This window comes from Pinus tabuliformis, chromosome 4_1 (genome assembly GCF_031772625.1).
Source record: "Pinus tabuliformis cultivar Carrire ecotype Pingquan chromosome 4_1, CPIR1, whole genome shotgun sequence".
NCBI classification, from domain to species: Eukaryota; Viridiplantae; Streptophyta; class Pinopsida; order Pinales; family Pinaceae; genus Pinus; species Pinus tabuliformis.
This window is the reverse complement of record NC_142303.1, coordinates 182,989,336-183,001,655: the sequence shown is the minus strand read 5'-3', so window position 1 is coordinate 183,001,655 and position 12,320 is coordinate 182,989,336. Positions and strand designations below refer to the sequence as shown.

The following is a 12,320-nucleotide window of genomic DNA, read 5'->3' as shown; positions in this document are numbered from 1 at the left end:
GTTTTTCTTGATGGCAACAATGAGGAGCTAGGTGGTGCACAGGGGGTTCTCTCCCTGAAGTTCTACGATGAGTGCTAAATAGATTATTCAAAAATCATGAGAAATTAGTTAGTTACAACTACCTCTCACAAAAATGGTCATAAATAAATGACAACTTAACACACTTGAATCCCAAAAAATGATATCTAATTAATTTTTATTAATAAATTATGTAAATATAAAATCTAAATAACAAATTTAATAATTTGATAGTTTTAAAAATAAAAGATGATATTGATTTTTTATTTTTTATTTTTTATTTTTTATTTTTTTTTCAACAAAGCGGACGGACGGCTAGAGACACAACACGTGCCTTATCTAAAAGTCCACATCCACTCCCCTTACTTAGCATATAAGATAATAGATTTAAATTAATTAAAAGTTATACGAGTGTTTCGTAAATATTGAAGTTTTGAATAATTTTAAAATGACACCTACCCTTAAATTAAAAAGGGCAAAAATATCAAAACACTCACGAATATAAAGCAATTTGAGTGTCAATTCACGTGCCCTTGACTTGCGTTTCGGTGGCAAAGATTCCCCTTTGAGTAAGTCAGGTGACGTCAGACCAAGATATTCCAATTATAAGTATTCATGGACCGCGCAGTATGAGGTTCTTATTGATTAACCACCGTATTAGCAGAATAGCATAAATTTTTGTGGCATCACCGGTATCTCAGCAGAATAGCATAGACTTCTTGTGGCATCACTGGTATCTCTATCTACGGTCTCCACTGCTCGATGGCAATCAGAATCCCAACGAATATGCACTTTTATGCAAGGGATTCTGCAACCTCTCTCCTGATCGGCCAAACTATCACCCTCTTCTACTTTATTGTTGTTCTTCCCGCCTTCATCAATATTACTCTTCACGGACAGACTTGCAACGCAGTCACAGAGACGCCGACAACAAATTGCAATAGCATCAACTCTACAAAAGACAGTCCGTTTGAGAGCAATCTGAATAGAGTACTTGATTCTCTTGCCCCTGCAAATCAAAGTGGGTTTAGCATCTCTGTTTCTGGCGGAGTATATGGCCTCTTCCAGTGCAGGGCAGACCTGACAGTCGACCAATGCCACACTTGCTGGCAGTTGGCAACGACTGCTGTACGACAACAGTGTGGTTATGCCGTTGGCGGTAGTACATGGCCTTTTCACTGTTTCTTACGTTACGAAAACTATAGTTTCATTGGAAAACTGGACACAGATTTAGGGTCTATTGTGGCTGAGCTCTTTGGACATGACGACACGGGGGTCCTCATGGCCGCTGACTTTCGAGGGGCTGCTCAAAATCTCTTAAATAACTTGGCAGCTGAAGCGGCAAATGAAACGAAACGATATGCTTTCGGTAAAGCTCTCGACTCTTTGTCTCAACGGATTTACGGTCAGGTCCAGTGCACCAGAGATCTAAACAGAGAAGACTGCAACGCATGTCTATCGTACTCAATCAATAAAATATTCACATTTAACACGACTGCAGGAGTTCAGTATTGGAGTCAAAGCTGCAACCTTCGTTATGAAGTATATCCTTTCTATAATTCGTCTGTGTTAGCACAAGCCCCTCCAGGGGGGGCGGGCAATAGTCCACAGAACAAGTCTTCACACAGAAGAACACACATAATTTTAGGTGTTGCGGGTGGCTTGGTTCTCGTGGTAATCATATGCGCGTTCGCAACGGCGAGAAGGCTGAAGTCTGCCATATTTCGAAGGGGATACCAAGGTATTACTGCCACATGATTATATGAACCCGTAGGTATTGTATGTTATTGAAAACTAGCAAATATTTGATTTAATTTTCAATGCATTTTTAGATTTATTAAACCTGTAAACAAGTGTGGATAGTTTTGTAAGATGTTTTCCTAAATATTATAGAATAAAGATCCAATGCATTTTCAGATTTATTAAACCTGTACACAAGTGTGGATGGTTTTGTAAGATGCTTTCCTAAATAATATAGAATAAAGATCCATTGAAATGGTTCTAAAAATCTCTGCATACACTTGTGAATGGATTTGTAAGATGTTTTCCTAAATAATATAGAATAAAGATCCATGGAAATGGTTCTAAAAATCTCTGCATACAGGTTTTAACAGTGAATTATATTTGACAATTGTTTTTAGAGTAACACTGGGTTCTTTGTCTGTGTTTTTAGGCTTTTTTTTAACACAATTGTTTTTAGACTAACACTGCGGGTTCTTTGTCTGTGTTTTTAAGCTTTTTTAAGACACGCCTTCGATGCTAATGGTTATTCATCTTCTCAGATCAAGCAGGTTTTTGGTGTTGCCTTTCTACCCAAGCAAAAAGCCCAATCTAATGATCAATCTTTGCCGAAAGACAAGGTTGACTCTATGCTTAACCTAGGAGTCTATCAAAGGCTAATGTTTAAACTGGGAGGTCTTTTAAAGACCCGCTCAAGGAGTACATTGTTGAACGCTTTCACAATCAACAGCTAAGCCTGCTATAGGGAAGCAATCTCACAATACCAAGATAATACCAAGCATTTAATTTGTTTAACAAAGCCAAGATGGTCTCCTTCCGGTCCACCAAAGTCAGAAGGTAAGCCCTTGAAATTGTGAATAACAATTTCTTAACTAAATGATGGCTACAAGGTTAACTATTAGTGAAAACCCAGGATCAATCTTCCCTCCTCTTAATCCTAGTTTTCCTTAGCCCTCCCCTTAGCTCTCCCCTGCCCTCCATCTTCGTTTCCCTCTCCCCACCCCCTTTAATAGCATCAAACTTTTTTAAGTTCGAAAGATTAAAGTTCAAGAATGGCAAAATACTGCCTTTTTAAAAAAATTGGTATCTCTGGGCTGTAGATTTTAGCTCAGGACTTGATTCTTTCTCTCAGTTTTCTCGGATTTTGTAAGCCTGATGGCCTGATTAACTGAGACTTTCTCTGTTGATGCGTCTCCGGTTTATTCCTGTCAGTTTTCATGGATTCTATAGGCTTGATGGCCTGAGACTTTCTCTGTTGTTGCGTCTCGTGCTTCTTCCTGTCACTTTTCATGGATTCTATAGGCTTGATGGCCTCCCCTCCATCTTCGTTTCCCTCTCCCCACCCCCTTTAATAGCATCAAACTTTTTTAAGTTCGAAAGATTAAAGTTCCAGAATGGCAAAATACTGCCTTTTTCAAAAAAGTGGTATCTCTGGGCTGTAGATTTTAGCTCAGGACTTGATTCTTTCTCTCAGTTTTCTCGGATTTTGTAAGCCTGATGGCCTGATTAACTGAGACTTTCTCTGTTGATGCTTCTCCGGCTTATTCCTGTCAGTTTTCATGGATTCTATAGGCTTGATGGCCTGAGACTTTCTCTGTTGTTGCGTCTCGTGCTTCTTCCTGTCACTTTTCATGGATTCTATAGGCTTGATGGCCTCCCCTCCATCTTCGTTTCCCTCTCCCCACCCTTTTAATAGCATCAAACTTTTTTAAGTTCGAAAGATTAATGTTCAAGAATGGCAAAATACCGCCTTTTTCAAAAAAGTGGTATCTCTGGGCTGTAGATTCTAGCTAAGGACTTGCTTCTTTCTCTCAGTTTTCTCCGATATTGTAACCCTGATGGCCTGATTAACTGAGACTTTCTCTGTTGATGTGTCTCTTGCTTATTCCTATCAGTTTTCACGGATTTATGATCGCCTGAGACTTTCTCTGTTGTTGCGTCTCCTGCTTCTTCCTGTCACTTTTCATGGATTCTATAGGCTTGACGGCCTGATAAACTTTCTTCTGTTGCTGCGGTCTAGTGGTGAAACCACTGGTTTCTGGACAAAGATATTGTGCTCAGCTATGTCAGCCACATTCTCACCTGGGTGGGTGCGTAGGATGTTCCTCCCAGTCACCGGGGTAGTCTCAATTGACAAATCACAAAGCCTTTTATGAATTCTAAAATATATTTAGGAAAAATCAATTTAATTATTTTAAATTTAAGTTTTTTTTTTTAATAAAAATGTTATAATTTTTTATAAAATTAAATTTTTATTATTTAAATTATATTTTTGTATATAGACATATTTATTGAAATCAATATATATATAGTTGATTTAAGCGTACATATTAACTGACTTAAGAATCAAAATTATATATATAGTATGCAGATTAGCACAGTTTGCCGAATTAAATTATTAGCCACAATTGTTATTTTAATAGTAAGTCTCCGGTAAATGAAATGCGCGATTTATGTCAAATCTATCTTCCCACTTTTCTAGTTTGGTCCCTTGTTCAAACTTTTCAGAGATATTGGTAAGGAAAAATCTAAATATAAATTAAAGTTTATTATAAATTTATTTTAATATTAAAGAATTTCAATTATTGTTGTTTGTTTTTCTAAAATTTTTTCTAAATTTTATATTTTAGTAAATGTTAGTTACTATTATTAATTTTGTTTATTTGAGGTAGTTTAATTGATAATGGTTATATTAATTTTAATTAATAATGATTATTATTATCAAAACATGTAGTTCATAGTGACGACATGATAAATAATATTCTAAAATAATTATTAAATTAAATTAAATAAGAAGTTAAATTTAAAACCATTCTTCATCTTATTTTTTTTTTCTCGGTAAAAAACTATACTATAATATTATGTATAGGAGTCAAAAATTACACCATGGTAAATCAAGAGAGAACCAGGCTCTGGGTATGTCATCCGAGAGCAGATGAGACCAACCAGGAAACTAGCCCACGCAGGGGCACCAGACTTGTAAGCGAAACTGTCCAAAAGAGCAGGCCCACGCAAGGGCACCAACCATTTTATCCCACACAGGGGAGACTGACCTTACCCATTCCATTAACAGAGTTTCAAAAACAAAGACAGCAAAACAGACAGCGAAAGAGACCAGAAGCATTGATGCTATAACTGAGCCAAAACAAACAGCAAAAGAGACCAGAAGACCAGACAGAAGAGCCAAAGGAACCTTGTGCTCGGGCGTCATCAATCGTCCATTTGCACTTCCTCGACCCGGCACCAACCATAGGCTTCCCTTTCAGCAGCAGTGGGACAAGTATCTTCCTCTTCGCCGGTCCCCGTCCTCTGGTCGTGCTTGCTTTGCGTTGCGTTTTCCGGGTCTGAGGCAGGACCTTTAACCTCCTGCTCCGTATCAGCTTCAGGAACCTGTGCTTCGTGCATCTGGTTATCAGTTTTCCTCTGCCCATGTTCATCCAGGGAATCATCATCTTCCCGGGCATTTTCAATGAACAGGACTGAGACATGCGCACTAATCCGCAGATTATTCATGGAACTGCTAAAATTGAAGATAGCAGAGCCGAAGGCAGGCAAGGCAGTCGAGCTCGAAGCCCCTGCATCCATGAATTGACTGGAGTGGAGGGGATTAGCTCCAGTGGAGCGAGCAATATTGCAATGGCAGCAATGGACAACATTGTCCGCCTCGTGACTGCGAGAGGTTCCCCCTCTGGAAGTGCCTCGACGGCTAAGTAGACGCTGTCGAGGTCTCACCATTCTCACAGGGGGCAAGGGGAAGAAATTCCAACAGACCAAACACCCAGCTACCAGAACCGACTGTGGGATGAGCCAGACAGACGGAGAAGATATCCCGACGGAGACGGAGAGACAGGGCAACTGAGGAACCACCAACATTCTCTGCTCATACCCTGCCACATTCCTTATAACCTCACCTGCTTTGCTTTGGAGCTCGCCCGCCATAACTGCTGCCTTCGCCTGAGCCGAATTACCGTGTCGGGCATTAACTATTCCCTGCAACTTCACCTTATACCAGCTGCGTCCTTTACTTGCATTTTCCGCGTCTGCCACATGATGGCCAGTGGCCGGCATGTGGCCATCCATCCACGCCTGTCCCATCTCAGTTAGCACCCACATCCGGGGCATTCTTCATCCTATTATTATTGAGATGATTTAGGAATATATTTATATTATGTATTTATACAACTTAATTTTACAATTGTTTTTAATTATTATATTATCTGGCCTATGGCACAGTAAAACTTGTTACCGATCATTTCCATGCTTAAAAAAATTATAAAATTGAATTTTAAGCAAGATTGTATTATATAAGATATATAAAGACAGATCAGTACATTGACATAGTAATTCTGCATATGGCAAAATATAGAACTGAGCCTAGAGAAACTAGGAGAAATGGGAAGCATAATCCCAGCTGATGGAAAAAGATTTCCATGAAAAAAAACAAGACAGTCCAAAGAGCTGCCAGCCAGATGTAAAAAAATATTACACTTCTAGTAGACACATGAGGCAATTGATAAGCAGAAGGAGAAACACCGGCTTCCCCAAAATACACCGATTATACATCAACCTTTCATAGTCAAAATTTGAGAAACAGGAGAAAGAAAAAGGAGCAAAAGATAATGCAAACTTGAGTAAATGGAGATTTAAAAATTGGGAAAGGAAAAGTCCTGAATATGGAAGACTTTTCCTTCCGACATTACCTTCATATACCAGAAGCCTGGATCCGAATGAAGACCCTCCTTTGACAAAGAGTCTGCTTGCTGATTCTGAGCCCTGTTTATGTGGTGAATGGAGCTTCCCTCCATCCTTCTCCAGAAAAATTTAATTATGTCCATCCATCCAAGCAGATGAGATTTGCAAATGTTATTTTTCCCCAGAACAAAGTCCACCATGACTTTGGAATCACCAAAGATAGAGAAATGTTGAGAAAAGAACAAAAATTAAGAAGGCCTGCAAGTGCTGACGCCTCAGCTTTACTGTTTGTGCCCATACCCCCACACCAATGGATGAGGTATTGATTGTTATCATCTACTATAATCTGCACTCCACAACCACATGAACCATTCTGCGCGGCTCCATCGAAATACGCTCTTGGAAGCATTGTGTGAGCCTGAGTTTGTTCTTTAGGATCATCTTTTTTTTTCCTGAAGGGCTTTTCAGGTAAGGAATCATAGAGGGAAACTATATGTGTTAGAATTTCTAGAAACGACTCTATCTTGTTGTTGAAAATAACATTGTTTCTCCATCTCCAGATGTTCCATAGGGTGATAATAATTAGCGGTCTCCAAGATTCCTTCCGTCTGCTCGACCATAGAAACGCTTCTTTTGTTGAGGAATGAGGAACATGTGGGATTCCATAGATCTTTTCCAAAGATTGCCATAATATCTGGTTTCTCTGACAGCTCCAAAACATGTGATAGTTTCTTTCCTCCGCTGCTTTGCAAAAAAGACATAAACTTGGTCCACTCCATCCCCACTTTTTCAAGTTCTCCAAAGATAAATTTTTATTGTGGAAAGTCAGCCATGAGAAATAAGTCATTTTTGGAGGGAAACTAGTTTTCCAAAAAACACATGGGAATATAGGATTGGGCAGGGCATCCTTTAAACTAATCATCCTTTAAACTAATCATATTCTGGTAGATGTCCTTTACACGAATTACATTGATGCCTTTTGAAACCCTCCAAATAAGAAAGTCCGCTTCCGAAGAGCGAAAGATGCCACTGTTCCTCAAGCTAACTCTGATATTTCTCCATATTTGGGCCAAAGAGTCCGGCATCCCCATGCTTTCTGCCTCTTTCCATAAAGGAATTGGACCATGCCAAACTGAGATCAATTTATCCCAATGAAAGAAACCTTTTCTATGAAAGAAATTTATCAAAACTTCAGGAACAATTATTTCCTCCTGACCACTCATAAACCGATCTTTTCCAATGAGAATCTTGCAACCAGATTGGAAACACCATATTAAATTCTTAAGAAAGTAACTTTCTATCCTGCGGAAGCTCAACCAAATTGCTGATCCATGAGAGGCGCCGATTCTTCCCAACTTGAACTAGTGCGCGATATTCTTGCTGCCCATATATTTCTTCTGGATTGTGATGCTCCATGGTCCTTCTCCATAGATCCCCCTCCACAGAGATTTACATAAAAGTGCTTTGCCAAAAGTCCGTAAGTCTAGCAGGCCCCATCCACCATTATTCTTTGGCAATGATATATCAGATAGTTTGGACAGATGAAATTTGCTTTTCTTTGATTGTCCACCCCATATAAAATTTGCAGTAAGCTTATTCATTTTTTGAATGATACTAGCGGGGAGAAAAAACAAATGAGCCCAATATACTGCCAGCTGAGATAGAACCGATTGAGCCAAAATCACTTTCCCTGCCAGTGATAGACATTTGTATTCCCAAAGTGAAATCTTTTTATAATACGTGTCCAGGAGCCATTGCCAATCCATTTTTGTATATCCTTTTTCTTTTAGTTGAAAACCCAAATATTTAATTCTGAGGTTAATGGATTTTGCCTCAATTTCAAGTAGAGATGATAACCATTCAGCAGCTTCCAAATTGACATCATTGTGGAAGATCGCTGATTTTGATTTGTTTATCTACAATCCAGTAGCTTTTTGAAACTTCACTAAAATGTCATGAAAACATAACCGGGTGAGTCTGCGCAGCATTCCAAAGATAAGAATATCATCTACAAATAAGTTATGCGAGATGTAGTTTTTTCTGCATATTTTCAATCGGCGGCATCTATTTTCTTTTACAGCCTTATTGATGTGGAGGCTTAATGTATTCATTGCCAAGATGAATAAGAGAGGCGACAAAGGGCAGCCTTGGCGAAGACCCCTGATAGCAAGAAAGTAAGGAGATGGAATCCCATTAACAATGATAGCATAGTTAAGAAAGTAAGGAGATGGAATCCCATTAACAATGATAGCATAGTTAATCTTCTCGACACACGCCATGATCTAGTTTATCATATTGGCTCTCAATCCAATCTTTGCAAGTAACCACCTGATGAACCCCCAATCCAGGCAGTAGTATGCCTTGCTGAGATCAATTTTGAGAATAACAGCTTCACTTTTTTTTTTAAGAATGCATGGCAAATAGACTTTTTTTTGTGTGTTTGCCACTGCGTCCAGATTATTTCTCCCTTTTAAAAAACCATGTTGTGTTTTATAATATAACTTTTATCTGTGTTTTCATTGTGTAGATCATTACGACGAGAGCACATTGTTCAGTCATAATCGACAAATGGTATTTACAATGGAAACATTAGTAGATGCTACGAGAAACTTTCATGATGATAACAAGCTCGGAGAGGGAGGCTTTGGCCCTGTATACAAGGTAATATATATCGACTAAGAAAGCTACAAGAAGTCATTTTTACAATCTTAAATTAAAGAAAATATGCGGTGTGCTCTAATGCAGCCACGACGGTTCGACGTAGATTACTAACTTGATAAAAAAGTATTTTGCAACAAAATTAAGCTTAAATACTTTTAAAATGTTTCATACAGCAATTTTGGTTTGAATCTCACAGGGAATTACTCAGCATGGAACAGAAATAGCAGTGAAAAAGCTGTCTTTAAAATCTATGCAAGGAAGAAAAGAATTTCTGAATGAAATAAAACTTGTGGCCAAAATCCAACACAAAAATCTTGTGAATCTACTAGGCGGTTGCGCAGAGGGGTCAGAAAGGTTGCTTGTCTATGAGTATTTACCCAATAAGAGCCTTGATAAAATCCTATTTGGTGAGTGAAGGCCTCCATTTTATTATCTTCGTAAATGCCCATGAACATTAATGTTCCAAGAATGCATGTAATTAAAGCTCATTCACGATACAGATCCAAACAAACGAAAAACGCTTGATTGGCAGAAGCGTTACAACATCATAATGGGAGTAGCTCGTGGGCTTCTCTATCTTCACCAGGATTCTCCACTGCGGATTATTCATCGGGACATTAAAGCAAGCAATGTGTTGTTGGACGAACAACTGAATCCAAAAATAGCAGATTTCGGGTTAGCAAAACTTTTCCCTGAAGACGAAACTCACGTCAGCACAAGAGTTGCTGGAACTTAGTAAGATTCCAATACAATCATCACTCCCATACACTGTCAATGCATATGTTTTACTCTCCGCTGATTTCGTTTCAAGAGAATTGACAGTAATTGACGCCATCTTTGTATTGTATTTGGATACTTGCATTTTCTAAGATATACAACCACAGTTTGCTATGAAAATAATTTATTATGCAATATTTGACATTGTGCATTGGATATGCAGCGGGTATATGCCACCAGAGTATGCTATGCAGGGACAATTATCTGTAAAAGCTGATGTCTATAGCTTTGGCGTTCTTCTCCTTGAAATTATGACAGGAAGAAAGAACACGGATTACAGTTTGTCACCAGAAATGCAGATTCTTTTGGGATGGGTGAGATATTGTTTCCGTTGTATCCCGAACTATATTGCATATCTACTTTAACTATATCATGTTGTTTAGTTCATCTATAAACCGTTTAGGGGAGTGCGCTATAACGGATTTTACAGTCCATCTTGTGGATATGACGAACCCGTTTTGTTGATGCAGGTATGGAGATTATACGATGAAGGAAATATTGTGCAACTGATTGATCCAGTGATAATTGAAACGTGCGATGAGGTGCTAGCTTTGAGATGCATTCAGGTTGGCCTTTTGTGTACACAACCCGAATCCCATCTTCGCCCGCTGATGTCTACAGTCAATTTGATGCTTTTAACTGATTCAGTGACGTCCTTACCGGATCCCACCAGGCCTGATTTTGTGAGTTCCTACGCTTCCTAAATTTCCAAAATAAGCAGTTTTGTATCGTGAAATGCAACCACATCTTCTGTGTCATCCGCCCACACTCCGACTCCTGCTTCTAACCCCGATGATTCCATTAGTGAGTTGGTACCTTGGTAATGCAATATCTGCACTTCAAATAAGAGAGATTTCAGTGACCGCTTTAACATTAGTTTACTAGAGCGTCATTAATGAAGAGAGTAATGGGACATATACTAAATGTTTAGTTCGGCGGATGCTTTGTTTACATAAGTTTGCTGGAAAAACATACTGCAATTAAAGTTTTTTTTTTTTGTTCTTTTTTTCCACATAAATGTATCTGATTTATAAAAATCGGGAATCGGAAATGTTTATATTTTTATCCATTTTATGATTTTATTGACCTAAATGTTGGTTGTGATTTACAATATTTTAATGGTAGTAAGATATATTATACTAATAAATTTAGTATTATAGTTAACAGAATCAAATTATGAATCTTAAGTAAAGAGAATCAAATTATATATAGTTTTTAAATTTTAAATTTAAATTTAAAAATGGTAGAAAGGAAAGTGATAAGATTGTTAAAAATTTAATAAATAAAATAAATAAGGTGTTTAAAATAATTAAGTTATAAAATATTATATATAATAATTTTTATGTAAATTTGTTAATCGTAATAATATTTATGTAAATTTGTTAATGGTAAGAATATTTTGGATGAGTTTAGTAATTAATTTAATTACAAAGATCGTATGTATTTATTTTAATGGATTTTGTTTATATTTAGTGTTAGAAAATATTAATGAGATTTGGAAGAATTATTATTATTAGAAAAGGAAATAGAGTATTTTACTTTATTTCTAGGAATGGTGTGTTTTTAAGATTTTTAGGGGAGCTTTCACGGGAATCTAAAAATTTATTTCAAAATTATTTTAAGGAAGTCATAATGAAACTCATTTTTGTCATTAGAATATCATGGATTAGATAGTCATATAGACTAAGAACTTGCAAAATAAGAGTTACACAATGAAAGTGATGAGTATCACACTACAAAAATATAAGTAAATACACAACATAGTTTATAACACAAATTTTCATGGTCTTTTATTAAATCAAGTGGTTAATGCTCTTAACCCTTATAAATTCACAAAGACAACTGTTATATACTTTAGATTCTTCTTACTCACTACCATAAGCTACAAGAAAAACAAATTACACTGAGACAAAAATACCCATGGTTTCATTCTTGGATCCTTTATATTGTCCAATTGTTAGAAAATTCTTCCTACAGACAAAAAGATCCACTCTTTGATCAAATGAGATCAAAGATAAAGGGGATGATAGATCACTACACAAAATTCCTCTAGATCTATTGAATTCAATCTAAGTCCATGCTATGAGAAGAGGAGTCATGGTACATACCCTTTTCCTAAATGTTATCCTTACATAATATCACTATTATAGCTCTAGCGAGCCAATGCTACATCTCCTAACACTTTCTACCTGCACACGAGGAACCAAATAGACCATTGTCAAACTTTTCAAGCAAGTAGGAATGTTTATTATAATAAAATATAACCTAATATATTAGAGCTATCATTCATTTATATACATAAAATTGAATACAAGATATGATGGAGGGTGAAATCATGTAAATCAATATTAATATAACATCACATCGTCATATTAAAGGAAAATACTATTTATTCAAGAAAGGCTAGGATTTCTCTGACCCCCCTTGCACCT

The 12,320-nt window shown here is 37.2% G+C and overlaps 1 protein-coding gene across 1 annotated transcript; it reads left to right on the top strand.

Annotated features, from left to right (window-relative positions):
- The first annotated feature begins 671 nt into the window (after window positions 1-671).
- Window positions 672-10,953, top strand: LOC149174816 (cysteine-rich receptor-like protein kinase 15). Its single transcript, XM_089419420.1, has 6 exons — window positions 672-1,759; window positions 8,978-9,111; window positions 9,308-9,518; window positions 9,612-9,846; window positions 10,052-10,202; window positions 10,359-10,953. The coding sequence occupies exons 1-6, from the start codon at window positions 781-783 to the stop codon at window positions 10,590-10,592; spliced, it is 1,944 nt and encodes a 647-aa protein (XP_089275546.1). The 5' UTR covers window positions 672-780; the 3' UTR covers window positions 10,593-10,953.
- Window positions 10,954-12,320: the final 1,367 nt, after the last annotated feature.